The sequence below is a fragment of the Solea senegalensis genome, linkage group LG21, assembly GCF_019176455.1.
Source record: "Solea senegalensis isolate Sse05_10M linkage group LG21, IFAPA_SoseM_1, whole genome shotgun sequence".
NCBI classification, from domain to species: Eukaryota; Metazoa; Chordata; class Actinopteri; order Pleuronectiformes; family Soleidae; genus Solea; species Solea senegalensis.
In genome coordinates this window covers 15,811,319-15,837,314 of record NC_058040.1, presented here as the reverse complement: position 1 = coordinate 15,837,314, position 25,996 = coordinate 15,811,319, and the positions used below count along the sequence as shown (strand labels likewise).

The window sequence follows — 25,996 nt, the reverse complement described above, 5'->3', positions numbered from 1 at the left end:
CACACATATTTTCACACATTCCCACACACACACACACTCTCTCTCGCTCTCTCTCTCACACACACACAGGCTCTTTCTCTCTCTCTCACACACACACACACACACACAGAGTCGGCCTGCTCTACGTTGATGATCACCACCAGGCAAGTAAAGGCTTCTTCCTGTTCTACTAACAGTGATTTAATGATGAAAACAGCACAGTGTAAATGACCAGCGCTGCTGGATTATTGATTATTACTGATCTATTACCTGTTTATGAAAAGATTTTAATTCTAAACCGATCTTTTTAATGTGCTGTAAATTCTCAGCGATGTCAGTGAGTCATGACTCAGCATCAAACACAAGCACATACATAAATAAAAACACACACACACACCTGGTCTCTGGGTCTGTGGGTCTATGTTGTTGTGATTCTGTGGTCTGTGATTCTGTGGGTCTGTGGTTCTGTGGTTGTATGATTCTGTGGTTCTGTGGTTCTGTGGGTCTATGTTGTTGTGATTCTGTGGTCTGTGATTCTGTTCTGATTCTGTGATTCTGTGGTTCTGTGGTCTGTGATTCTGTGATTCTGTGGTTCTGATTCTGTGATTCTGTGGTTCTGTGGTTCTGTGGTTCTCTATGATTCTGTGATTCTGTGGTTCTGTGGTTCTGTGGTTCTATGATTCTGTGGTGCTGTGGTTCTCTGGTTCTGTGGTTCTGTGATTCTGTGGTGCTGTGGTTCTGTGATTCTGTGATTCTGTGGTTCTGTGGTTCTGTGGTCTGTTCTGTGGTTCTGTGATTCTGTGATTCTGTGCTGTGGTTCTGTGGTTCTGTGATTCTGCTGTGGTGCTGTGGTTCTGTGGTCTGTGGTTCTGTGGTTCTGTGGTCTGTGGTTCTGTGGTTCTGTGGTCTGTGATTCTGTGGTGTCTGTGTGTGTGGTTCTGTGGTTCTGTGGTCTGTGGTTCTGTGGTTCTGTGACGCACCATGAAACAAATCCTGCAGCTCCACCCTGTCCACAAATCATTCAACTGCAGCATCTGGATTCTGGACCTGGACCAGAACCAGGAGAACAGTGGAGGTTATTTGATGTCACAAATATCAGAGGCTTGTCTCTCTGCTCTCAGATGTCACGGGACGACAAAGCAGGACAACTGAGACAAACCAGGACAACAGACAAACCTGGACAAATAACTGCAGAGAGGGACTGACCGGGACATGTGACAGCAGAGAGACAGACCAGTATCTGAGCTGTCTGTCTTTCAGACTCGAGCACGGTCACGTTCAGGAACAGGACGCTTTTGTGTGATGGTGACAGTGGAGCTGTGAGTGTCAGTGGCTCGTTGCCATGCCAACAAACTCCCCTGCATTGGACAGACTGCACCTTTAATTGTTGTGTTTCTGTGCATAGACGGGGTTTGTTTGTTTTTTTTGGATTGTGGAGACCATCAGCCACAGTGGACGTGGCTATTATCCCTTTTATGTTGGTCTCCACGGTAACCAGGCTCAGGTGATGGTCAGCTGTCCTTTGTGTTTGACACTGGCCTCTTTGGTTTCCATGTGTGGCTTTGATTTTCCCGTAAGCCCCTGCTCTGCTGTGTGTGAGTGCAGATGGAGTTAGCAGCAGCAGCAGAAGCAGGTAGTGGTGGAGGTCCTGATGGCAGTGAAGGAGGTCCTGATGTCGGTGGAGGAGGTCCAGGGACGATGCCAGGCCTCCGCCATCGCTCCGGCGCCATGAAGCGGAGGAGGAGGTGGGGAGTTTTGAGGCAGCAGTGGAAACTCTTGGGCCTGTTTGAGATCGACCAGCAGCACGAGTTCTTCAGCCTGACCTGCATGATGAAGGAGGGACTGGCAGCAGCCATCGAGAACACGGTCCACCACGCGTCCACGGTGAGTGCGCACCAGCAGGGGGCAGCATGTGGGTCACATGACACAGCTCAACTCATAAATGAAAGTTTTTCTTCTGAGCAAAAGACAATCGAGATCATAACGTACAAACCTACCTTTGTGAGGACTTTTTTATCTGGGTCCTTAATGAGACAAGGTCGACTGAGGCAGACCAAGACGACTAACTGCAGAGAGACAGACCAGGATGTTTGAAACAAACTGGGACATCCAACACCCAAGAGACAGACCAGGACAAATAACTGCAGAAAGACAGACTAGGCCAACAGAGACAGAGCAGGATTTTTGAAGGTGTGGCTGCATGAGGAACTGACCCAATCTTCCCACACCATAGAGAAAACCAGTGTTTTTTGCTGACATGGACACAGGAGCGGTCTGCTGCTGCCTCGTGTGGCCAGTTTGGGTCAAGTTTGGGTCAATCTGGGAAAAAAAGGTCAAACGCTCTATAGAGTCATATAATAACACATGTGAACTTAATGATGGAGGCAGTGAGTGGATCAACAACTCCTGTGTGCTGTGATGTAAAATTGCTGATTTTCTCTATGGGGTTTGGTGTTTGGCGAGCGTGTGGTTTGTGGTTCTCAGCTGTGTTTGCTGTGAGAGTGATAGTCCGCGTTTTTCTCAGATCAAACTGATTTTCACTTTTTTAGAAGAGACACTGAAGCAGCAGCAGCAGCAGCAGACTGATGACTCGTCTGCTGGCAAACATGAGTAATCATGAGCCACACTAACCCACACACACTGTGTGATGTCTCTGTCCTCTCTGTGTCCTCTCTGTGTCCTCTCTGTGTCCTCTCTGTTTCCTTTCAGACTGAAGCGTCAGACGATGACTTCAGATCGGAGGACACCCACATTCATAAGGTAACCCGTGACCGTGGGAATGTGTGCATGTGTGTTCTTGTATTTTTTGCCACTTTTAGGACATGTTTTTCTGGACCTTATCCAGGGCCAGTTAGCGCTCATGGAGACAAAACTTGGTCCTAATGAGGCAGAACCTAATTTCTGGGGAACTGGTTAAAGTTTAGGGCTAAGATTTGAATTGTGGAAAAGGCCGTACACAGACTTGGTATTAAGGTTAGGGTTAGAATTAGGTTTATTTTTTTATATTTTTTATATATTTTCTATTTTTGTCATCCTTAGATTAAAGGTAAGGGTGAAATTAAAGGTTAAAGGTTAGGGTAAATGGAGAGGGAATGCATTATAGTCATAAGTGTCCTCACTAAGAACAATTGTGTGTGTATGTGCTTGTATATATATATACATATTTGTGAGGAACTCTCCCTCCCTGTGTGTGTGTGTAGGACTTCACCATGCAGACGTTCGCAGGCCCGGTGTTCTCCAGCCTGCGTGGCTCTCTGGGACTGACAGAGCAAGAGTATCAGCAGTCGCTCTGCTCTGAAAACTCTTACCTCCAGTTCATCAGCAACTCAAAGAGCAAGGCTGACTTCTTCCTGACGTGAGTCACCATGTCACCACCAACTACTGACCACGCTTGTTGACACACCGCTGTTCCACCGCTCTCATAAGGCACTATTGTTTTGGACTGAGAGTGAAAAGGCACCAAAGCCCATTGAGAAAATGTGTGTTTTTAGCTCACAGGACGCAGCATGTGCTACTGTTGCTGAGTTTGCTCAGTGTGTGTCACTGTGGTAACTCTGAAGAGAGGATTTTCAAACGCCGGGAGAGTGAGAGGTTTTGTAGGGGAGGAAATATCTACTACCAAGTAACAATCTCTCCCCAAAAAGTATTCTGTCTTTCCGGCGTTAGCAAGAGGTTTTCCAAAGTAAAGTAAAGTATAGTAAATATTTATTTAATCTGACTCCATTTAAACAACAATTAACTTTACTTTTAAATATTGTTGGGAATTAAAGTTAACCAATCATTTAAAATGTAAACCCTTTAAGAATTCAATCCTATTGTCAAGAAATCTGACACTGGTCTAGTTCAGGGATGGTTTATATTATAAAAACCACTCAGTGACCTTTTTCCACATAGAAGATTAGCCCTAATGCCTAGGTTGAAGTATTCAGAGGTCAGAAATGTAACACAACAGTTTACAGGACATGATACTCAATCTTTTCTATTCAACTCAGAGGTGGAGGGAGGAGGAGTGTTAAATCTCACCATATAACTAGACTAAATGAATCTCCAATAACAGATTCTTAACTATTTAGAACAAAAATCTCAACCAGGCAATATTAGAAATGAAGGGTTAACATACCAGTTTATTGAAATGTCCAGTGGTAGAAAAATACAGCCAGGAAGTTGTATGACACACAGTTGATGTGTGGGAGCTTCTGTTAAGCAGTCCAACTCCCCGAGGAATGGGAGCTCTGTCCCTTATATCCAAGATATCCCACCAGAACACAGACACCTTATATTTACATATCCATTGTGATTTACTCAGGAAGGCTATTTCCTTCTGGGGACCTTTTACTCACCATGGGGTCTTTTCACATGACAATTGAGCCACCTTGACTTGTCTACTTCCTGCACTGAGACGCAATGTTTACACTTCAGAGTGGTGGGACTGTCCCCACTGGTGAGGTTTGCACCTAGTTGATTAATTCAATCAAAGAGCAGAATATACACAGTGATGACGTTTCGTCTAGTGTCTACAGGATGTGGTCTCACTGTCTTACAGTTTCACAAAGTGAGACAAGGTCTTCCAGCTTAAGTGTGCTCTTCTACATAGCCTACAGCTATTGCAGTTGATGAATATGTAACCAGGGCAGTGGTTTTTATTATACATTCCTCAGATGATCATTATCTCAGGGCAGGTTTTCATGACGAGCAGGTCTAAACAGATGAGAGATGTAACAGCCCATAGTAACAGAAGACGCAACATTACAGTATGTCATCAACAACCAGTGTCTGGTTTCTGCCCGTCATGACAAAATTGATTCTTGGGAAGAGTGCTCAGTCGTCTCTGCTCACAACATCACATGGTTTAAATAGTTGATTGTTTACAGAGTCACAGTTTAATTACTAATTACTAAAAACCTTTCAGGAACGACAAACGCTTCTTTTTAAAGACCCAGAACAAACGAGAAATCAGGTTCCTACTGGACAATCTGAAGATCTACATGGAGCATCTGAGGAGGTTTCCTCATTCACTCCTGGTCAGGTTCCTAGGTATGAACACACACACACACAGCTTTGCACAGCTGTACATCCAAGGGCTCTGTCCCTAACCTTAACCATAACCAGTTCATGTCCAACCCTAACTTTGACCTAACTGTACAACACGTCTTCACCTTAAAATGTAATAATTTACGTTTTGGGGACTTGATTTTTGTCCCCATGAGGAAAACAAGTCCCAGTAACGCGAGTGTGAAAACAAGTCCCCGTAACACGAGTGTGAAAACAAGTCCCAGTAACGCGTGTGTGAAAACAAGTCCCAGTGAAAAAGTGTGAGTGTGAAAACAAGTCCCGTAGTGTGTGAAAACAAGTCCCGCGTGAAAACAAGTCCCAGTAGCGTGAGTGTGAAAACAAGTCGCGTGAGTGTGAAAACAAGTCCCAGTAGCCAAGTCCCGGAGTGTGAAAACAAGTCCCCAAAGCAAGTCCCGGAGTGTGAAAACAAGTCCCAAGTGTGAGTGTGAAAACAAGTCCCTTTAACGTGAGTGTGAAAACAAGTAGAATGTGAAAACAAGTCCCCTTAAAGTGAGTGTGAAAACAAGTCCTTTCAAGTCCCGTGAGTGTGAAAACAAGTCCCTGTAACGTGTGTGAAAACAAGTCCCCGTAAACAAGTCCCAGTAGTGAAAAACAAGTCCCCAGTGTCAAAACAAGTCCCTGTAAGGAGTGTCAAAACAAGTCCCGTAGCGAGTGTGAAAACAAGTCCCGAGTGTCAAACAAGTCAAAACAAGTCCAAAACAAGTCCCGTAGTGAAACAAGTCCCGAGTGTCAAAACAAGTCCCAAGTGTCAAAACAAGTCCCCGCGAGTGTGAAAACAAGTCCCCGTGAGTGTGAAAACATGTCCCGTGAGTGTCAAAACAAGTCCCCGTAGCGAGTGTCAAAACAAGTCCCGTAGCGAGTGTGAAAACAAGTCCCGAGTGTCAAAACAAGTCCCGTAGCGAGTGTCAAAACAAGTCCCGTAACGAGTGTCAAAACAAGTCCGAGTGTCAAAACAAGTCGTGTCAAAACAAGTCCCAAAACAAGTCAGTGTCAAACAAACAAGTCCCAAAACAAGTGTCAAGTCCCCGAAAAAAAGTGTGAAAACAAGTCCCTGTAACGTGAGTGTGAAAACATGTCCGTAACAAAACAAGTAAAAACAAGAAAACAAGTCAAAACAAGTCCCATGAAACAAGTCCCGTAAAGTGTCAAAACAAGTCCCTGTAACGCGAGTGTCAAAACAAGTCCCGTAAGTGTCAAAACAAGTCCCGTAGCGAGTGTCAAAACAAGTCCCAGTAACGTGGTGTGAAAACAAGTCCCCTGTCAAAAAGTGTGTGAAAACAAGTCCCGTCAAAACAAGTCCCGTAGTGAGTGTGAAAACAAGTCAAAAACAAGTCCCCGAAAAAAGTCCTGTGTGAAAACAAGTCCCCAAGTGTGAAAACAAGTCCCGTGAGTGTGAAAACAAGTCCCAAGTGTGAAAACAAGTCCCAAAGTGAAACAAGTCAAAGTGTGAAAAAGTCCTAGTGTCAAAACAAGTCCTGTGTCAAAACAAGTCCCGCCAAGTCCCTGTAACCAAAACAAGTCCCCCAAAACATGAGAAATAACTGAAACATGCACACAACATACACACACCCTAGAAAAATGCCCTGAATTCTGTCTATTTGGGTCCTCACAAATACACAGAATAATATGAATAAACTCATGTTTAAACGTTACACTGGACTGAACTGTGTCTTTACTGTGTCCTCAAGGTGTTCACAGGATTATAATCCCACACAGACCTAAGGTAACACACACACCATCACTCTTCTCTCACACTTCAACTACTGTAACACAACATCACTGAGGATTCTTGAATCTCCTTCTCCTTCACAGAAATACTTCATCGTTATGCAAAGTGTCTTTTATCCAGATGACCGAGTCAATGCCAGGTGAGTCTGGTTTGCGTGGTGGACACACAAACACAAACACAAAGTTAACACTGGTCTTGGTGCAGCTTCAGTCATGTGTGTGTGTGTGTGTGTGGGTGTGTGTGTCAGGTACGACATTAAAGGCTGTGAGATGAGTCGCTGGACAGAGCCTCCACCAGAGGGGAAACATATCATCGTGGTTCTCAAGGATCTCAACTTTGAAGGCCAGTACATTGAGCTGGGTAAGAAGCAAGAAGAGTTGGTATTATGGTCTGTATTTATATCGAGCTGTTCTCTCCTTGATGAGCTGCTTTACACTACACTTTTCACCCTTTCATACACACATTCACACGCTGCAACATGGGGTTAAGTGTCTTTGCTCAAGGACACATATAGAGTAGCAGGGCCAGGAATTGAACCCACAAGCTTCCAGTTGAAAGACAACTGACCCTACCACTGAGTTCAATCCTAACTTAAGTACAATAAATGTCATATACTTTAAGGCTTTTACTTAAGTTTTACTTAAAAAACATACTTGTACTTTTTGTTATTCGTAATAAACACGACGTTTATTGCTCAGAAACCCTTATTTAGCGTACAACCAGAACACCACTTGTCCGCTCCCATCAACACTCCCATGTTCCAAAACACACCCACCGCGCATGCGCTAAACCATACACACTTGTGGGAAAACAACATGTTAACAATCTCCCTGTTAAATTAAACAAAAAGAAAAGAAGATATAAATAAAAATATTGTATATATGAAACTTATACAACAAAGGCGAAAAGTGTGAAACAAAATAGTTGGTGCATATGCAATAAAAATGTTCAGTGCTTTCAAATAGTTTAGTGTCCACAGTCCTTAAAGCCCACATAGACCGGAAGCTCCAATTAACGCTGCGTTTGTGTGTGTGTATCTGCGTCATTACCTCAGAAGCACATGTTGGGGAATCTTTCTGCAGCTCGTGAATGTTAAGCTCTTCAAAACTTCTGGCGACAAGTCGTGCGTTGGGCACAATACCATTAGGAGTTTCTTTGAGACTACAGACCCATCTGGTAGAGACACACTTTTGACCTGCATCATCAACTTCCTCCAAAACATTGTTTTTGTGCCAGTTTTTATTATTATTTCATCCTGTTTGGCTGCAACAAATGAAATGTCTTTTGTTATGAGAACATCAATCTCACCATCAATTGATTCAATGATTATCAACACATGACATGTCAAGTGACTCCTTTTGCCCATCACTGCCATCAGGGTTGACATGCTGTAGATTAAACCAGCTTTTGTGTTTTGCAGAGGCTTTGCCTGCTCGACCTAAAACCTCTGTAGACCACTATCATCCTGTTTCCTAAATGTTACGGTCTGTCCTGTTTTTAACTTTAAACCAACGAGTGAGACAGGGTTTCTACAAACGTTATGATCTGTTTCAGTTTGTGTCATGGTGGGATGAACCACTTCTCTTGTAGTCACCTCCCTGTCGCTGACTGAGCTTTCTGCTACTTTGTTTAAGCTGTTGTCTTGCACTCTAACAAGTATCCCCCCCATGTCTTACAAACATTGGTCCATCCTGACCAATGACTACCCCTGGACCCTTCCATTCAGGACAGTCTGCTCTTTTGTAATATACCTTGTCTCCTGTCACATACATGTCATCTGTTGTCCTGAGTTGCTAACGTAGTGCCCTTCTTATCCGCTCAGAAGACTCTGCTTCTGTGAATGCTTTCCTCACAGTAGTACCTTCTAGAGCAGGTAGTTTATCAACTAATACAGAAGGAAGGTTAGGATACTGTCCAAACACTAACTGGCATGGGCTGTAGCCATGAACATTCAACATACTGTTCTTTGCCATGAGGGCCCAGTCAAGGGCAGTGTGCCAGTGTTTGACCTTCAGGATGATCTCGGAGAATGTTTGATTATGTCTCTAGGGACTGTATCCTTCTTTTCAGCCGTGTCTCTGATCTCTTGATTGTTGAATTCTCCACCATTGTCACTGTCCAGCCTCCGAGGGGCTCCATGGACACTTATCCATGTGTGAATGAAGGAGTTGACAATATCAGATGACTTCTTTGTTCTCACGATGTTTCCAACTCGTGCAGATCCACTGCTACTGTCTCGTTATATTCCGAAGCCAAAGGCATCCCCACTGCAGGCTTTGTCCTTCTGTACTTCTGGCATATTTCACAGTCATATACTATTTGTTGTGAAATAGTAAAACATTCTTTGTCCTTGTTTCCTGAACTGTGAATGAGCCTCTGTAGCCCTTTCTGCCGACGCATGACCAAACTGTTTGTGGAGCTTCAGAAGAGCTTTACGTTTTTCATCTGGGAACATATTTTCTGTCACTGTTAGAACTTCCTCTCCAGTTTGACCTTTGTTAGTCTCTTTGTCTCTGATGTCAACACAGTAATGTCCAGAACTAGTGAATTCAAGGGGTATGGATTGTTTGAACATCACTGCACTGTCCTTTTCCATGTCCAAAATGGTCCCTAACTTCAGTTTCAATTTGACATTTTGTCAGTCCTATTTTAGCTGGTAGTAGTACACCAAATTCCCATCTCCAAAGCGAAAAGGTCTGCAACTGGAAGTTTCTGTTTGCATCAAACTGTTCACTTGATCTTGGGTGAGGTCATCAATATGGTTTTCCAGCCATTTCTCCCCACACACAGTACCGGTACATGCAGTATCAATAATCGCTGATCCCAATGATTGAGTCATGAATATTTCTGCATCTGACATGGAGGCCTCTGTAAAGTATGTAATGTTGTATTCATCTGTATGTGTATCTTCAGTTTTCTTGAAATGTGCACTGGCAAATAGCACATTTGGATCTCTTACCAAACTTATCCAGTGGATTAGTCCCTGGTAATGGCTGCTTTGGTTGCCCACTTTACAACGTTGTATTCCATTTTCCTCTTGCTTGTGGTCTTTGGTCTGTGAGAAACGCCACGTCCTGGTTCACTTGTATTCCGTTTGAAGAGCTTGTCGATTTTCCCCCGAAAAATCCTTTTTAGAGTCGATTTCACGGAGAAGAACGTCAACTCGGTGCAGGCTTTCAATGCTATAGTTGTCTGCTTTTCTCGTCGAGGCAGGCCGTGTCTAATAGCTTAAAAGATAGCACCGCATCAGGAAGCATCATATTATACTTTTTCATCCGGTTGTATCGCTGTTCAAAGTCAATTACAGTATGTAGTCCGCCATGGAAACTGAATTAACCTTCGTATGTCCTTCGTACCCTCAGTGTCCAAATCTTCCGCAGGTATTTCCATCACCATTTCACACGCTCTTCCTTCAAGCCCCAAAGTGACAGCTTGGGGCTTGTTTCTTTTTGTCATGCTCGGTAACCCGCGTCCAGATATAAACTTAATTTTTTCCAACACTCGTATGGTCTGACTTCATCAAACTTCGGCAGAACTTTGTAACTAGATGCCATTCTGAACCGTCCTCTGCTAACAATGTTATTCGTAATAACACTCTCATGTTCCAAAACACACCCACCGCGCATGCGCTAAACCATACACACTTTTAGGCACCTTGTGCCGTAAAGAACATCGCTGTGGGAAAACAACACGTTAACACTTTTACTCTATAAGTATCTGTTTAAGGTACTTTATGCAAGTGACTGCTAGTGTGGCTACATCCTGTCGTGACAGTTCAGCAGAACAGAGAACAGCAGTGTCAGCTATAAATGACTCACACACACACTGTCGGAACTTGCAAGAAAACATTAAATGTGGTAACGTTTCAGTTCTAGACTGACAACATATGAAGTATTAGCGGTAGATGCTATTTAATTAATCCCAGAGGGGAAATTAGGCCACACTGAAGACAAAATACAAAGACAAAACTTTTTTCCTCGTAGAATCACAACCTTTCTCTTATAACACATTATTTTCATGATAGTACAACTTTTTCCCATAATATTTCAGCTTTACTCTCGTAATTTTTTATCCACGCTATATATAATATTACAAATTTAAAATATGTAATATTGCAAGAAAAAAGTCAGAATATTGCGAGAATTAAGTCGGAATATTGCAAGAAAAGGTTGTAATATCACATGAATAAAAGTTGTAATACTAGAAGAATAAATTCATAATATTATGAGGAAAAGGTTGTAGTATCATATGACAATCACAGGTCATAATATCATAAGAATAAAGTTGTGTTATGAGAAAAAAGTCGTAATATCCAAAGAATAAGGTTGTATAATAATGTGATGGCTAATTTTGTATTTGCTGCAATTACTTGCGACACCACATTTCTTCAGTTTATCATAAGAATCAATATGACATAAAGCGTTGGCTCTGAAATTGTCGTCAGAGACGCTGTGCGAGACGCTGTGGAGTTCCACTCCACCTGCGTCTAAATCATAAATCGAATTGTTTCCCAAGAAATCGTCAGTGAACAAGTCCAGTGAGAGCTTTGTTGTTAACACCATTCCAGTCATTTCCTCTTCCACAAAAGAGAGGATTTCCTCAACCTCTGTGTGACTCTTTCTTCACAAGAGTTTCCTCTAGCCATTTGTTTTAGTTTTTTTTAATTCTTAAGTGAAAAGTTAGGTTAGGAAAAAGAACCTAAACAGGGCTGAGGCCAAAGTGAGTGTACGAAGGCTAGGGCAGGGGAGGGATCCACCAAAGAAAAACACCACAATAATCACCAGGCACACGTGGTAGACAATCTCAGTGACGAAAACCCGCTCCCAGGAACACAGCAAGACAAGACGGGAGGATGCCACCACCAGACCACCAGCACCACCACCACCTGCAGCAACTGAAAAAGGGGGAGGATAACAACAAATTAGTGGGGTTTCATACATTCAAAACAGAAGGAAAACAGAACTCCAATGCTTAACAAAACTAATAACAACTGAACTACTGACAAAAGAGAAAATGAAAGAAAACCAAAACAAAATCCAATTACCTAAATTACAGAACACAATCTCGAAATTAACCAAATAAACTTACATAAACAAAATCCTGTTTAACCCAGACACAATACCCAAACATAATATTTCCCACTTTCACACGCACACACACTCATTCACTCTGTATAAGGGGGAAAATCCCCAGTAAAAGCAGTCGGGCTGGCAGTCAGCTGTGAAGTTTCCGACGACCATCGAGTAATGCCGCACGAGCCCGCAGCAGCCACCAACACGACCAAATCACAGTGGCTACAAAGCAGCAGCGGTCGTTCGGTGGTTAATGACACCTTCTTCAAGTTCTTCCATCCAAATATTCTCCACTTCTTAGAACTTGTAGATGAATGCTGTGCATTCCACATAGAACGACACTCCTCCTCAGTTATTTCCATGTTTAGTTCTTTCTTCCATTTTGCTTTAATGTATCCTGTATTGATCCCATTCTGCTTCTGAAGACCTTGATAAATATTAGATATTATTTTTCTATTCTTCTTTTTATATGCTACAGTCAGGGTATCTACCACTGTATTGCCCTCTTTAGACAATGTTGGTTTGATTCTTCTCTCGTAAAAATCTCTTAATTGCAGGTATCGGAAAAAATCGTTGTTTTCTAGTCCAAATTCCTTCTGTAACTCACTGAAACTTTTTAAGAGCCCTCTGTGAGTCATTGTACATATCGCCGTGATGCCCCTGTCACACCATCGCCTGAATCCAGCATCACTAATTCCTGGTTCGAATCTGGGATCTAGTGCAGGCCAAATAAATAATTTGATGTCTCACTCCATTTTATATTCCTTTACCATCTTACTCCAGATAGCCAGTGTTTGTTTAATAATTTCATTTTTGCTTTGTTGAGCCAATTTGTTTCCTATGTCCCCTAGTAATGCCTGAATCTGGAAACCTTCCATCTTGGTCTCTATGTCTTTCCATCTTGCCTGATATAGAGGGCAGCATGTAGAAACCAGGAACTTTACTTGAGCTGCGTAAGAGTACTGTTTCAGATTAGGCAGGGACAGCCCCCCCCTCTTCTTTTGGTAGTTGAAGTGTCTTATACCTGACCCTCGGTCTTTTTCCAGCCCAGATAAATCTAGATATAAGTTTATCCCAGTGTCTGAATTGTGTATCTGGAATCATCTGGGGGATGGACTGGAAAAGATATAACAGTCTTGGTACCACATTCATTTTTATTACCTCGATTCGTGTCTCAAAGTCCATGTTAAAAGCAGACCACCGCCTGATATCTGTCTTGATATTATTGTTAATGTTTTTACAATTAATTTCAAATGTTTTAATGTGGTCTTTTGTCAAAACCACACCTAGGTATTTAATTACTTTGGAATTCCATTTTATTTTACATTTTTCTCTAATTTCTCGGCCTGGGGAATAATTCAGTGTAAGAACTTGTGTTTTTGCTATGTTTAATTTATAGCCTGAGTATTTACCATAATCTTCTAATGTTGACATCAGATTAGGAAATGTCCTATCTGGGTCTTGAAGGGCCACAATAACATCATCAGCGAAAAGCCCTATCCGATGCTCCTGCTGACCTATATGAATTCCTTTTAGGTTGTTACTTTGTCTTATCAATTGTGCCAGCGGCTCAATAAATATAGCAAACAAGGTAGGGCTAAAACAACATCCTTGGCGAGTTCCCCGCTGTAAAATAAATCTGTCAGTTAGGTGTCCGTTAATTTTTATCCTCGCTGATGGCTCTTGGTAGAGGCCCTGGATACATTGTATAATTTGTTCATGAATCCCTAGTTTTCCCAAAATCTGATACAGAAATCTCCAATTGACACAGTCAAAGGCCTTTTCTGCGTCGAGGCTCACTAGTACTGTGCTCAGGCCCTGTCTTTGGATCTGATCTATCATGTGGAGAATTCGCCTAATGTTATCCTGAGTCTGCCTGCCTGTTATAAAACCTGACTGATCCTCATCTATTAAGTCTGACATAAAATGTTCGAATCTTTTTGAAATTATTGAAGTAAAAATTTTATAATCCACATTTAGTATTGAAATAGGTCTATAGGATTCACAGAGTTCTTTATTTTTACCTTGCTTTGGAATAACTGAAATTATGGCCTCTTTCTAAGAGGGGGGCAGTTTGCCCTCTGTCAGAGTCTGATTGAAGGAATTCAGAAGTAACGGGGTTAATTCCTCCCTAAATGTCTTATACCACTCGCTAGGAAATCCGTCACTACCTGGCGTTTTGTTTGATTTTAATCTACTAATTGCGACATCTAGATCTTTCTCCGTGATGCTGGAAATTAATTTTTTATTTTGCTCTCTTCCAATAGCAGGCAAGTCTAAAGAGTCAAGGAATTCTTTCATTTCACAGTCACTTTTTGCTGTGGGTTGGGAATACAAGTTTTCATAATAATTTTTAAAGACCTTTTCTACTTCTTCAGGCTCAAATAGTAATTGTTTGGTTACAGGGTCTCTAATCTTATGTATTGTTTGAGAAGCTTGCTGGACCTTAAGTCTTCTTGCCAAATATTTAGTTGCTTTCGATCCAGATTCATAATATGTCTGTTTAGTGAATCTTAGTTTTTTCTCAACCTCTTGATTTAAGATGTCATCTATCTGTCGTCTGACATTGATTATTTGTTGTAAAACCGGATCATCTTTTTTATTTTTATGTTGTTGTTCCAGTATTAATAATTGTTTAACCAAATTCTTATAATCTTTCTCTCTAATTTTTTTTTGGTAAGCTGCCCTCGATATTAACCTCCCTCTCATTACAGCTTTTACCGTGTCCCAAAAAATGGTAGGATCCACTGGGCTGTCTAAGTTGTCCTCTATGCAGCATTTAATTTCTTTCTTAATCTCCTCCTGTGTTTGTTGGTTATTCAGCATACCCACATTTAATCTCCATATTGTATTTTTATTTCTCCTAGATAAATGGATATTGAGATAAGTAATACTGTGATCAGATAAGTCAGTTACCCCTATCTTACATTCCTCTACTCTATATCGGTCTATTGTGTTCATAAAAAAATAGTCTATCCTGGAGTACACCGAGTGTGGAGCCGAATAATGCGTGTAGTCCTTCTCAAATGGATGGAGCTCTCTCCAAACATCAAACATCCCCAATTCAGCTAGAGAGGTGCTGACAAGCTTCGATAGATGAGTCTTAGTTCTCTTGTTGTTAGTTGTGTCCAGTTTAGCATTCAAAATCATGTTGAAATCCCCCGCACATATTAGAATTCCCTCGTTTTCCTGGGCCATAATCTCAAACAGTAATTTCAAGAACATTCTATCAGAGTTAGGTGGCACGTAGACATTGACCAAAGTAACTAAATGATTATCCAATTTCCCTTTTGCTATTACATATCTCCCTTCTTTATCATTTATTTCTTTGATGAGTTCAAAATTGACAGAGTTGGAAATTAATATGGCGACTCCTCTCTTAGGACCTTTCTTAAATGAACTTGAAAATGTATTTTTAAATCCAAATTTCCTCAGTTTATCATGTTCTTGCTGAGTTAGATGTGTTTCTTGTAAATATATCACTTGAATTTTTTCTTTCCTAATTTTTGACATTACTTTTCCTCTTTTAATTACATTGTTTAAGCCATTCACATTTAAGGACGCTATTCTCACGTTGTTACTCTGTATCATTCATAAGAATAAAGACAAAAGAAAACATCAGTAGCCCCACTAACAGTGCCAAAACGGTGGCATGGAACAAACATATCAAATATAACAGGTGAACTTCCAAACAGTTGAGGATCTTACTGGCCTCCCACGATCTGATCCCGTTGGTGGATCTAGGAAAAAACCCCTTAGATAAAGAGGGGCCTAACTTAGAAATGACAGGGCCTACAGTGAGGGTTATAGTCATTCTAAATGAGTCCAACGTTAGAAAAAATAAGTAACCCAGACCTCCGACAGTCGCTTTTCTTTTAGCATAGGAATAGCATGGTAACCATTATTCTGACAACTAAAAACACAGATTATATCAGAACATTTTTACCGGGTTTGCTTCGTATAATCATTGGTCTTCAGTCAAAGAATCTTCGGAACTCTTGCAGCTTTTCCTTGGCTCGTGCGGCTGCTGTTGAGTAGTTCCTCCGTGATCCCTCATTACGCTGCCACTCCACGGCAGAACTGAGCCGTGACTCCAGCCCGGCCGCCGCCGTGGTCGTCGGTGTCGCCGGTGTGGCGAGTGTGTATTTGCTAAAGATGTCCATCATCACCAAGACATTTTCCATACCATTTCTAGCACGATCCAACAGGGTGTAGTCAATGGCCAGAATCCCCATCCCTCTCCACAAGTCGGCTCCAATGACGCAGCAGGATGAGCGCAAGTGAGGAGAGTTGCTGCCGCTCTCCATAGCTAGGACGCCGCCCCCTCTGGAGGGCACGGATATCTGCAGGTGTTTTGTGAGGCAAAACGGTCACAGTTACTTGCGTTAGCACCGTGTTTTTCATTTTCAGGGCTTGCTGGAGAGGTTTGGGAAGCGAGGTGCCGGGGAGCATTGCTTCGAAGTCTGATGGATCGGGTGAGTGCTGACGGGACAAAGCATCTGCATTTCTGTTGCTTCTGCCAGATCGATATTTCACCTCAAAGTCAAACTGTTCTACAGCACCAAGCTTTGCAGAGGACAAATGACTGAGTGGATTATTGTCCGTGTAAACGATGCAGCGATGGCCCAACATGTACTCTCTGTATTTCTCACTCAGCGCCCACTTAAGGGCCAGGAACTCCAACTTCATCTAACTATAGTTCGACATATTATACTCAGTGGGCCTCAGTCCTCAACTAGCATAGGCTATAGGCCTAACCTTGCCTTCTTGCACCTGTGAGAGCACTGCTCCCAACCCACCATGGCCGGCATCGACCTTGAGGATGAATGGCAGAGAGAAGTCTGCAAAGGCGAGCACTGGGGCAGTAGTGAGCTTTAACCTTCAGCGCCTCGAAACTCCCTCGGCACTCCTCTGTCCAGTTCTCGATGGCATTCAGTGTGGACCTCCACTTGGGCCTCCACGAAGCAGCAGTAATAACTTGCATATTCCAGGAAGGACCGAAGCTCAGAGACTGTTTTGGGAGGTGGCCATTTTGCCACAGCTTCTATCTTGGATGGATCTGTTGAGACACTATTAGTAGATATTACATGGCCCAGATAATGCACCTCTCGCTGGAAAAAGGTGCATTTGGAGAGCTTTGCCTTTAGTCCTTCTGCTGAAGCTGACCGGTCCAAATGGCATACAGTTCCATTCAAACATACCAAAGGGAGTGCAGAATGCAGTCTTGGGCTGATCCTTCTCAGTGACTGGGACCCACTGGTCAGGTCCATGGTGGAGAACCAGCGTGCACATGTTAAAGCATCCAATGACTCCTCAATATGTGGCAGTGGAAACGCATCTTTCCTGGTCTTGCTTTTGAGCTGCCGGTAGTCACACATATGCAGACTTCCATCCTTCTTCTTAACTAGCACAATAGGGAGGCATAGGGGCTGCTACTTTCTCTGATCACCTGTGTGGCGAGAAGCTGATTTATGTGCTCTTTTACCACTTCATAATCAGAAGGACGGACACGTCTATACCGTTGTTTGACAGGGGTCTCATCTACAAGAGGAATGTCATGAGATAATAGATTGGTGCAACCTAAATCGCTGTCGTGAGCAGAGAAAACAGGTGTATATTTCCTAAGAAGAGACCTCACCTGACCCTGGTCTTCTAAAGACAAGGAAGACAGATCTAAACCCTCAATCTGATCCTGCATTGTAGATTGAACCGTCTGGGATGCTTCAGTGACAACGGTGGATGGAACCTTGTAACTCCTGCAGGTAAGCTAACAACATTGACCAGTTTTAGAGTGGCAACAACAGTGCAGGGGTATAAAGATGGAACCAACATTAACTATAGGTATGTATGCTGTACCCCCAACCACCCTAACCAAAGATGGAGAAGCCAACAAGCCAGCAGGTAAACCAGAGTCCAGGGGTTCAAACAACACTGTAGTATCCAAACAATGCTCTGCACGGGTAGCTGCTACTACTTTCATCACACCACCTGAAATACGGCATGCATGCCTACCTCTGACCTTTATCTTTCCTGTCAGCTCTGGAGGGAGCTGAGTGGTCACTTGATGACTCTTCTGTAACACCTGTGTGAGGGGTTATGGGGCTTGAGCGACAGAAGACTGTTCAAACAAAAAGCTCCTGGTAGCATTTACGGATCACATTCATTCTCATCACACCAGGGACCTAAAGGGACGCACTGCCGGGAGGGTCTTTCACTACCAAGACACCGCACTGTGAAATTGACCACACAATTCAACATTTAACTCAAAGTAACCAAGGAAAGGAATATCCAATCCATTTGCTGCCCTAAGCTTCAACCAGTTACATGATTTAAGGCGCTATTAGGAAATATTACAATCTAGAAAGTATCAAATATACAATAAGAAATTAGTTAGTCTTAGACTTACATCAATAATGCATCCACTCTTACTTTCCTCTCTTTAGCAAAGGATTAAACTCAGGAATGTAGTATAATGAAACACAAACAATAAGTAAATCTTCAAACAATATGTAGTATCACCAAATGAATCATTAAATGAGTGAACGTCCATAAAACTCACGGCCAGTGTCCCTTTGTTCTCGTGGATTGTTTGGAGGGAAAATAGGGGGAGCAAAGGGCGGAAGGGGCGGGTTATATAGGATTAGGGGTGTGGTCCTGGTAGGTGTGGCAGTGATGAGGCAGGTGAGGAGGAGACAGGTGAGGTGGAGACTTGGGATTTTAACAGTAACAGAACCTCAGAATTATGCATTACGCTGCCTTACCCTTTCCCTAAGACTCATTAAGGCGAGGGCTAAAGCAACATAAGACTCAGAACAGCCATAGAGTTCCTGAAGTATCGCAATTATCCTAGCTGAATCTCCACACTCTACACGAGAACGGTACTTGATCTCTTCACATGCTTCCCCCTCTAGATGATTGAAGAGAAAGAAAGCCTGATCAGCTCGGGACAAATGACAAACCCTAATACATGCCTGCACTTCCTCAATCCATTCGCTCAGCACTATCCCCGATCTTCCCCTGTACATGGGACACTTCCTGTCACAAGGCACAAACACTAACCTCTCTACTGCAGGGATGCCGACGCTGGCACTAGGCACCGCTGATGATACCGAAGGCATGGCACTAGGGGCGGGTCCAACAGGGGCCTGCTCTTGACGCAGCCTCTCATTGTCAGCTTTCAACTGTGCGACCAAATCTTGCAGCTCTTGCATTTCCTCCCTCATGAGCGGAGATTATAATAACAAACCACTGCTGCTTTGTATCAGTGCCAACTAGGAAAAAATGAACCAACTAATAGAACATGTCTCTGCCCTACTTCTACAGTAACATCCTGCCGACAACGCCAGGTTTGTGGCGAGGGTAGGAGATAAAGTAAGAATTTAGACTCAGAGATGCGCAGTCATCTGCCTCGACCGGTTGGGGTGAAAGGAAAATGGGGGACAGCAGAGAGGTTGGGGACAGAAAGGGGGGAGAGAAAGGACAAGAGGGAGATGAGGTAGAGACCAAAGAGAGAGAGAGACCAGGAGACCAGCAGATACACAACAACTGTATCAAGTCAGTGATATCGACTTTTTAATTATTAGCACAATAACAATGGTGATGATATGGGTAGCCTCGAAAACTAAATCTTGATCCCGCAACCTGCAAGATGAGAATACTGAGAGAGAGAGAGGGAAGGAAGGGAAGACACAAACTAGGGAGAGAAAGAGACAAGGTCCTATATATTAACCACCGGCCTGCAGCAACTGAAAAAATAAATCATATAACAACTGAACTACCGACAAAAGAGAAAATAACTAAATTACAGAACACAATCTCGAAATTAACCAAATAAAATGACATAAACAAAATCCCATCAAATGCTGGCCAAAATCTTCCTTTCTCACAAAGACTTTTGTGCAAAACCAACAGTGATAACGGCTGCTTTGCACACAGTCATGGTGGCATTTGTAGACACTGTAGGAAAATTGATTCAGAAGTTTCAAGAAACAAACAAAACAATCCATGTTTTTAAACCCTGTCTGAGAGGCAAATTGTTACATTACTTCTTAATGAAGAGGTTCAAAGAACAATCATTATTATCAGGGGCATCTATAAAAATGCAGGAATCTTGCGTCTTTCTTGCTGTTACAATTGCTATCATTACAGCATGCAGACATTACTGGTTAGTAAACCAAACTGAATTGATGTAATGTATACAAATAATCATATAGTGGCATGTGTGTCGTGTAGTGGGTCTGCGGGTCTGCAGTTAGACCCTTCTCACTAAAGGCCCTGATATCCTGATAGCAACATCCTGCGATACGCGACACGCACTCCGGTGTGCAGCGACCTGTGCGCAGCTACACTAATAATGAATGACCGCAGCTAACTTTAGGTGAAGGAACTAACCGCAGTTCTCTGAAACACGAGTGAGGTGAAATCAATGTTGAGGTCAGTCGTTTCTTTCATGGAAAGTGGAGCAGAAGTGACGCAGTGTTTTGGTCACTGGTTTTTGCCACTTCTGAAGTTACACACCACAGCTTTGAGAGGTAAAACAGCTGGGGGGGGTTTCCTGTGTCCCAGCGTCTCGCTCTGTCTTCACTGAGAGATGCCAAGAAAGACAAAAATATCCTGCACATGCATGTTTTGTATTTTTAAGAAGTCAGGTTTGACTCATTTCTCATGTTTGCTTTCAGACCAGCAGCGTTCCTGGCTCCTGCGTCAAGTGGAGGTTGACACGCACTTCCTGCAGCAGCTCAATGTTCTGGACTACAGTCTCCTCCTGGCTCATCAGCCCCTGCACCGAGACGAACGCCTCCAGAACCTCTCGTTTGCTTCCCTCATCGTCAGAACTAAAAGGTCAGTGCCTATGACTCCAGAATTTTCTCCTGATCCTGCATGTGATAGGCACCAAGGTGCAAAAAACCCACAGCGCCTAAGTCAACAAAGTGACTCACACAGTCAAAAGAGCAGCAGCAGTGTTTGCTGGTTAGTCAGTGTCTGTTTTCATAATATTATATGGTTTCCCCAGTGCCGGCCCGAGCCTGAGCCCCCCCAGATCCAGAGATACTGCAGAAGCATGACATCAACAGGCCAATCAGACAAACAGATTGACAAGAGAAAGCATTTAAATAACAGAACACGTTACAGATTTAACTCTTTCATATACTCGACAAAGGGAGGCAACACACTGGCGTATGCGTCACAGGAACCCTTGAGTGTGAGCCTTATTTTTTCCTGCTGGACTAGTGATAACATCTCCTGGATCCACCTCCTGAAGGACGGGCATTTGTTAAACTTCCAATTCATTAGAATCACCCTGCGGGCTATGAGGCTACAGAATGCTAATGCACTCTTTTGAGCATTAGTGGTATATATTTCTGGGGATATGCTTCCAAATACAGCACTGAGCGGATTGGGATCCGCTCAGGATCCATCGAGAGATGCTTTGCGTAAAACTGATAAACAATCGAAAATAGAGGACCAAAAATCCACTAGGGAAGGACAGGACCAGAACATGTGGCCCTGGGCCGCCACACCTAGGACAGGTGGGGCGAACAGATGGGTATATTTTGGCTAGCCTGTCATTGGAATATTGCAACCTGTGGAATACTTTAAATTGAATCAGCTCATGCCTTATACAGATGAAGTATGAATGTTGAGGACGCACTTAGCACAGACAATATCAGGAATTGATATTCCCAGGTCTCGTTCCCAGCTTTCTCTGGTATGATGGAGGGTCTATATTGTGAATAATGTTATATGCCTTGGAGATCAGACCCCTGTTCCAAGGATCGAGATTTAGCAAATCATACGTGGAATCTTTGTTTGGCGGTTTAGGGTAGGTTGGGAAATGTTTGGAGGCAAAACTGCGAGCCTGAAGATATCTGAAGAAATTAGATTCTTACCAGGGCTTCGAGGGACAGAAAGGAAATGTTATCAAATAAGTCATCAAAGAAAACCAAACCGCGTCAATGCCAGCCAGCAAAGCACTGATCTGTCTGAGAGGGAATGAAGAGATGATTGAAGGAGAGAGGGAGGAAGCTATTTATTTGATCAAGATTAAAGTGCTTACGAAATTGCGCCCAAATTCTAATTGGATTAAAAAGAGTCTTACTATTAGTCTGAATAATCAGTGGGGCTGTTAGCATGGAGATAGGGGATACTAACGGGTGTGATGAAAGCTCCATTGTAGTCCAGGTGGGTCCACTTTGGTCAGAAAACAACGACACCCAATATGCCAATTTCGAAATATTTGATGCCCAATAATAATGGAGGAAGCTTGGGAGGCCCAAGTCTTCTTCCGATTTAGATCTTTCCAGATAGATCTTCTTTGTTCGGGCAGTGGCATGGTTCCAAATAAACGACGAGACTTACTTATCCCATTTAACAAAGAAATGCTTTGGGAGCCAGACAGAAATTGTTGAAAACAAATACAGGAACCTAGGTAAAATAGTCATCTGACGGCATTAATTAGCGAGACAGGGAGACAGGACCACCGCTCTATTCAATTTTAAAAGGAAATGCTTTATAATCAAGTGTTCTGCTTGCGTCATTTATGGGAAAGAGTAGGTTTTTAGATAGGTTTATATAAACTCCCAAATTCCTGGAGTAATTGCAAGAGGTGGGGCACAGAGTGGCTTGGGTTAGTGATAAAGAGGAGCAAGTCATCAGTGTAGAGCGCAGTCTTGTGGGTTGAGTTTCCTCTTGTGATGCCCATAATCCTCTCATCAACCCTGATTGCAATGGCCAGGGGTTCCAAGTTAAAAAGAAATGGTGGAAAACAGCAGCCCTGACGTGTGCCTCTAAATAACGGGAAATATGCTGAAGTAGAACCATTTGTTTTCATGGCCGACATTGGGCTACTATATAAGATTTTGATCCACTTTCTAAATGTTGCTCCAAACCCGAACCTCTTCAAGACTGTATGTAGATATTCCCACTCTATTCTGTCGAACGCCTTTTCGGCGTCGAGTGATAGGAGGACCTCTGGCTCCCGAGAGCAATGAGTAGAGTACATTACATCAAAGAGCCTTCTCAGATTGAAAAAAGACTGTCGACCACAAATAAAGCCGGTCTGATCACGATGTATGAGAGATGGTATCACATCATTCAATCGGATTGCTAAGGCTTTAGTCAAAATTTTATAGTCACAACAAAGGAGACTGATAGGTCTGTAAGACGAGCAGTCGAGTGGGTTTTTATCTTGCTTTAATATTAATGAAATGGTTGCTTGGGTGAGAGTAGAAGGCAGACAACCAGCTTCCAATGCTACATCATACATAGATTTAAGTAGAGGTACTAAATTGGATGAAAATGTTTTATAATATTCAATTGAAAAACCATTGGGGCCAGGAGACCGCCCACTCTGCATGGAGTAGATTGCAACCTGGATCTCAGTGATAGTGAGAGGTTGATCGAGGGAGAATCGGAGGTCTGGGTTGAGAGAGGGGACATCTACAGAGTGCAGAAAGGCTTGTAATTTAATTGCGTTCATGTCCGTCTCTGACAAATAAAGATTTGAGTCATAGTTTTTGAATTGGCTATTTATGAGTTCTGGGTCACTCGTAGTAACACCGGGGTCAACGTAAATCTCAGCAATTTGAGAGTTGCTGGCTGTTTGTCGGAGCTGATGTGCGAGCATTCTGCCTGCCTTCTCAACATGTTCGTAAAATTTCTGTTTAGTTTTAAGCAAATTACTAACCACTCCTGCGCTCCTTATGTAGTTCTGGTGTGGAATGTATTGGGCATTTTCTATTCCAGAAGACGTTTATTTTGTTCTTTATTTTTATGTGCTACATATGAAATGATCTGACCTCTAATATAGGCTTTATGTGACTCCCACAATGTGCGGCGAGAAATGTCCGGGTGGTCATTACATTTTAAGAAAAAGGTCTATTTGCTCAGCAACAAATGTCTTAAAATTGCTGCATAACAAAAGAGAGGGGTCAAGCTGCCAAGTTCGCTGCAGACAGAAGTTATCTGGAAAATGAATACGGGAGCGTGATCTGACACAACAATACTGTGGTACTGGGAATTGGTAACAAACGGGAGGAGGTTGTTATTAATTAAAAGAAATCTATCCGAGAATAACTTTTATGAACAGGTGAGAAAAAGGAGACTTGTTAGGCATCGGGATTCAGTTTCCTCCATGGGTCAGTAAGCTTGTAGGAGTGCATGAAAGAGTGCAGGACACCTCCAGCTTTGGATAGTTGGCTGCCCAGTTTAGGATTGGACCTGTCCAGATGTGGATGAAGCACACAATTCAGATCTCAAATGTGGTTTGTGTATTAAGATACGACGTATTTATAGTTTGGCAGCGACGGTATCGGAGGTGATCAGCCCCGGCTCAGCGGACACTCGCTGCGTACAGTGTGCGAGGCAGAGCAGCGTTACCTCGGCCTGTGCTGATGGAATGATCCGCTGACTTAATACACAAACCACATTTTTGAATTCTAAATGACTAATTTCAAGATTTGTTCACAGAATCATTCAGTACTTCCTGCATGACCGGACTGAAATGCCACTGGCAACGGGCTGTGATTTGGCTCACGATCACCAGCTTTCAGCAGTGCTGTCGCTAAATACCCTGGACTCCTCTGTTATATATTGACATTTGAGACATTTCCTTTGCTAAATGTTGATTAACACATGTTTTGTCTTTTTAACTGATCGGCATTGTTCGTTTTGATTCTTGTGTCAGACGTGCTCATGGCTCTTCAAGTGACGACACTCTCTAACCAATCATTGGCTGGCAGGCTGACAACGGCACGTATAGTGCCGGCTCAGCTGGCTTGGAACCTCCAAGTACCAGGTGCTAAGTACCTAATGGAAAAGCACAAAAAGCCGTGGCATGTCGAGGCGTGCCGGGATTGTGCAGTGGAAAAGCACCAAGTGTGAACATAAGAGTGAATGGTTGTTTGTTTCTATATATTGGCTCTGCAATGGATCGGCGACCTGTCCAGGGTGTACCCATCCTTACGCGCAGCCCCATGACCCTCACATGGAAGATAAAGCGTTAGGCAATGGACAGACAGATGTATGTATGAATGTCTCAGTTTAACAGTTGAAGCTCTCTTTGCCGTTACTGTCTTTGCAGATCTGTGAATCCAGGCTCCAGCCCCGCCCTCACGGACGTAGCTGCCCCTGTCCCAGGAGAAGTCCCGGAAGATGACTCCATCTCACTAATGTCAGAGAGGGACGGAGGGTGTTTGAAGAAACCGAGGCCTGGAGATACCGCGCAGGGAAGTGACGCAGCCGAGGCTCTCGACTTCAAGGCCCAGAACCGCCGTTTGCTCCCCAACTTCAAGAATCCTCTGCACGTCATCGACGGGTCTGAGCAGCGCTACTTCATCGGCATTGTGGACATTTTCACCGTGTACGGTATTAGGAAGAGGCTGGAGCATTTGTGGAAGAGGCTGAGGCATCCAGGCCGGTCGTTCTCTACCGTCAGTCCACAGACTTACTGCGTGCGCCTGTGTCAGTGGGTACAGGATCATACCAAGTAGCCCAAAGCCGTGGTTCCATCAATAGGAACGGTCGTTCTGGTACAGTACGGTACGTACGTAAGAATCGTACCAAAAAGTCCCATTTTTGGAACTCTTCCCTTGTGGTACCAGAGTGGTACGGTATGGTCAGGGTGGAACTAGACCAGTACCCTGACCCAGGGCTTTACCATTCGAAACCGTACCACACTGTACCAAACTGAACCGTTCCATGATGGAAACACAGAACAAGAGTCACTCAAGCCAGTTCCAGACATGAACTCCAAACAATACCCGGGACATTTAGTTTTTTGTGCACAAAAGTAGAACGCAGCAGTATAGTGACCGGGTCACGCCTTCACACCAGCAGGAGAGTGTCCAGGTGATGGGGGGGAGGGGCTGGGTCACACATGCAGCAGGTAGAACACTCACTGGCTGTTCTCACGTGGGCTCAGCTGGACTTTACCTGGAGATTAGACTGGGAATCTGGTGGAAGAATTTGAGGTAAATTTCGGGGGGGGGGTGACTGTTGACGGACATTTGTGTGCTCAAACATAAAAGGCATAATGAACTAATCAAAATGGTTCACCATGTTTTGTGTAAAGCTTGAGCCTCGTGTCTGGAAATAATGATCTGTGCCGTAACCTGAGTCTAATGGATAAAGGATGTGGAAGAGA

The 25,996-nt window shown here is 43.3% G+C and overlaps 1 protein-coding gene across 3 annotated transcripts; it reads left to right on the top strand.

Annotated features, from left to right (window-relative positions):
* Positions 1-92: 92 nt before the first annotated feature.
* Positions 93-25,996, top strand: pip5kl1 (phosphatidylinositol-4-phosphate 5-kinase-like 1). Of its 3 annotated transcripts, none has more exons than XM_044053528.1 (10): positions 93-143; positions 1,585-1,863; positions 2,689-2,739; positions 3,180-3,334; positions 4,889-5,013; positions 6,741-6,775; positions 6,865-6,920; positions 7,029-7,141; positions 20,532-20,694; positions 24,935-25,996. In XM_044053528.1, exons 2-10 carry the CDS (start codon positions 1,585-1,587, stop codon positions 25,341-25,343), a joined length of 1,386 nt encoding a protein of 461 aa, XP_043909463.1. In that variant the 5' UTR covers positions 93-143; the 3' UTR covers positions 25,344-25,996. The 3 variants fall into 3 exon arrangements, with proteins under 3 accessions (XP_043909463.1, XP_043909465.1, XP_043909464.1); XM_044053530.1 differs by lacking the exon at positions 93-143 and adding an exon at positions 1,228-1,298; XM_044053529.1 differs by lacking the exon at positions 93-143 and adding an exon at positions 1,401-1,483.